This window comes from Malania oleifera, chromosome 4, assembly GCF_029873635.1.
Source record: "Malania oleifera isolate guangnan ecotype guangnan chromosome 4, ASM2987363v1, whole genome shotgun sequence".
NCBI lineage: Eukaryota > Viridiplantae > Streptophyta > Magnoliopsida > Santalales > Ximeniaceae > Malania > Malania oleifera.
In genome coordinates, this window is record NC_080420.1 from 22,201,709 (window position 1) to 22,203,989 (window position 2,281).

A 2,281-nucleotide genomic window follows, 5' to 3' on the forward strand; every position below is an offset into this window, starting at 1 on the left:
CAGCATATCAAAATCAAAATATTTTTATATTATTACTAATTATCTTTCAATTAAAAACTAGAAGTTTTACTCTAAAACTCAAATTTGAATGAAAAAGAAATATCGAAGACTTAACATTTCTCCTCCTCAAGACACGAAAAGTATAATTGATTGTTCTAAAAGACAAACAAAATAAAAAGATGAAAGAACATGGTCGACATGTGACAGGATTTAAAGGAAATATTCTCTAATTTTCTTTATCAATAAGATAATATAAGTTAAATTAAAGAGATTTTTTTCTAATCTTACTTTATGAATAAATTATTTAAAAAATTACTAATGCGAATTTATTACCAAAAGAAAATGCTACGTGTCATCAATGTACAAAATTAATCATAAAGTTTTAAAGAAAATACTCGTCGTGTTACGTGTCGCCGATGTACAAAATTGGTCATAAAGTTTCGGCGCGAACAGTATAGGTACAGCATTACGAGGACCGCTTGTGCGGCACAGAGCCCGTTGAAACAAAAAGCGACGGCCGCGATTAATCCCCTTCCAATTGAAACAGGGGGTGCCCAAAGGTTACCCCACAGATACCACCGTGGAGGAAATCCAAGGAACCACCCAAAATCAATGCTCTCTTAACTGCCAAAACCCGTCAGCGAAGTTCACGTTTGGAAGTCATTCCACGCCGCACATGCCTCTCCTTTTGACCAACCACAACCGTCCACCTCGCCTACGTGGCGACTTCTGGAAGCGCTTTTCTGACAGCCCCGTCATTCGATCACTGCGTGTTCATTGAGCAGAAAGTGACGAAAATGCCCATGAATTATGCCTATTGGCCTTAAATCACGGTAGTAGGGGTGTAGGTGCTGTCATTTCGGGCAGCAGCGCTGTCCACATTCCTTCCTTATATAGGAATATATCTCCTCAGATATGGTTAATAACCCTCTTTCTGGAAGCGAGAGACATGAAGAGACAGAGACGCTTGAAGGGTGAGCAGGACGCGGCCGGCGGTGTCGTGGAAGCTGCGCTGACGCCGGCGACGGTTGCGGTGCCGGTGAGTAAGACGGCGTCGAGTTCGAAGAAGACGAGGAAGGTTGTGGTTGATCAGAAGGAAAAGGAGGTCGGACTGGAAGTGGGGAGGAGGGAGACGGGAGAATGCAGTGGCGCTGCGGCTGCGGCTGCGGCGGCTGCGGCGGCAGAGAGTCTTTGGGGGTGTGACGAGTGGCCGGTGGCGGCGGTAGAGGAGCAGATGTGGTGGCGGTCTAGTTGGTCGCCGTTCTGGGACGTGGAGTTAATGGGGGAAGCCAATCACAGTGCACTGTTTAGTGACGTAGTTTGGGATATGGATATTTGGAACTTGAATGGCACCAGCTGAGAGAGAGAGAGAGAGAGAGAGGGTTTTAGGTTTTTTTTTTTTTTTTAAAGATTAGAAATATATGAAAGAAGGTTTCAGCTCATCACATGTAGTGAAGGTGCTGTTTATTTCTTCGACAGTTTGAAGTTGATTTATAATTAATCAGACTGTGTCAATTACAGCTACCTTAATTTCATTTTACTGTCGAATTCTGTGCACCAAGAATGTGTTTTTGCAGCAAGAGGTTGGGACCGTAGAGCTCAATTTTGAGGGGGAGTGAAAGTAGGTGCTCATAGGATTATCTATAAGTGAAATATTTTTAAATGTCTGTAAAAATTGTAAAGTATTAGTATATTACTTTGTTTAGGTTAGTTTAGAAATTTCAGTATATTTAGTAATTGATTTTGAAGTTCAAATTTTTGCAGTTATACGATTTTCAATTGTGATTGTTCAATTTTTTTAGATTAATTTGAAGGTTGATATGTTATTAACTATTAAAATGCAGTTCATATATATACTAGAGTTATTTGTTTCTTCTGTTTAGATCTTAGAAAATTCTAATTTAACCAAAGTTGAGTTCAATTTGTATGATGTTAGTCTGTCAGACATTCAGCTTATGAATAGAATAATTATCAAATCTTGGAGGCTAAATGTCAAACACTAGTTGAACCATGGAGGTGACAAATTCGGTTTATGACAATAGGTTTTTGTGTTTTAACCTATAACTTCTACTACTTTGGGATACCGTGATTTAATTTTCCCTTTGTAATTTTAATGTACTATATTTTTATTAAATGTCTCTATTGTGTCATTGTACTTAAATCTACTAAAATCAAATTTTTTACCAAATAATCTAAAATCAAAACTTGTTTAATTTTTTAAGCACGACAAACGTAGGAGATATATAATCACAAAAGTGTTGGGATTACCAGTCGACTAATT

The 2,281-nt window shown here is 38.4% G+C and overlaps 1 protein-coding gene across 1 annotated transcript; it reads left to right on the plus strand.

The window, feature by feature from the left end:
- Positions 1-943: 943 nt before the first annotated feature.
- Positions 944-1,371, plus strand: LOC131154570 (uncharacterized). The gene has a single exon (XM_058107413.1). It carries the CDS (start codon positions 950-952, stop codon positions 1,358-1,360), a length of 411 nt encoding a protein of 136 aa, XP_057963396.1. The 5' UTR covers positions 944-949; the 3' UTR covers positions 1,361-1,371.
- Positions 1,372-2,281: the final 910 nt, after the last annotated feature.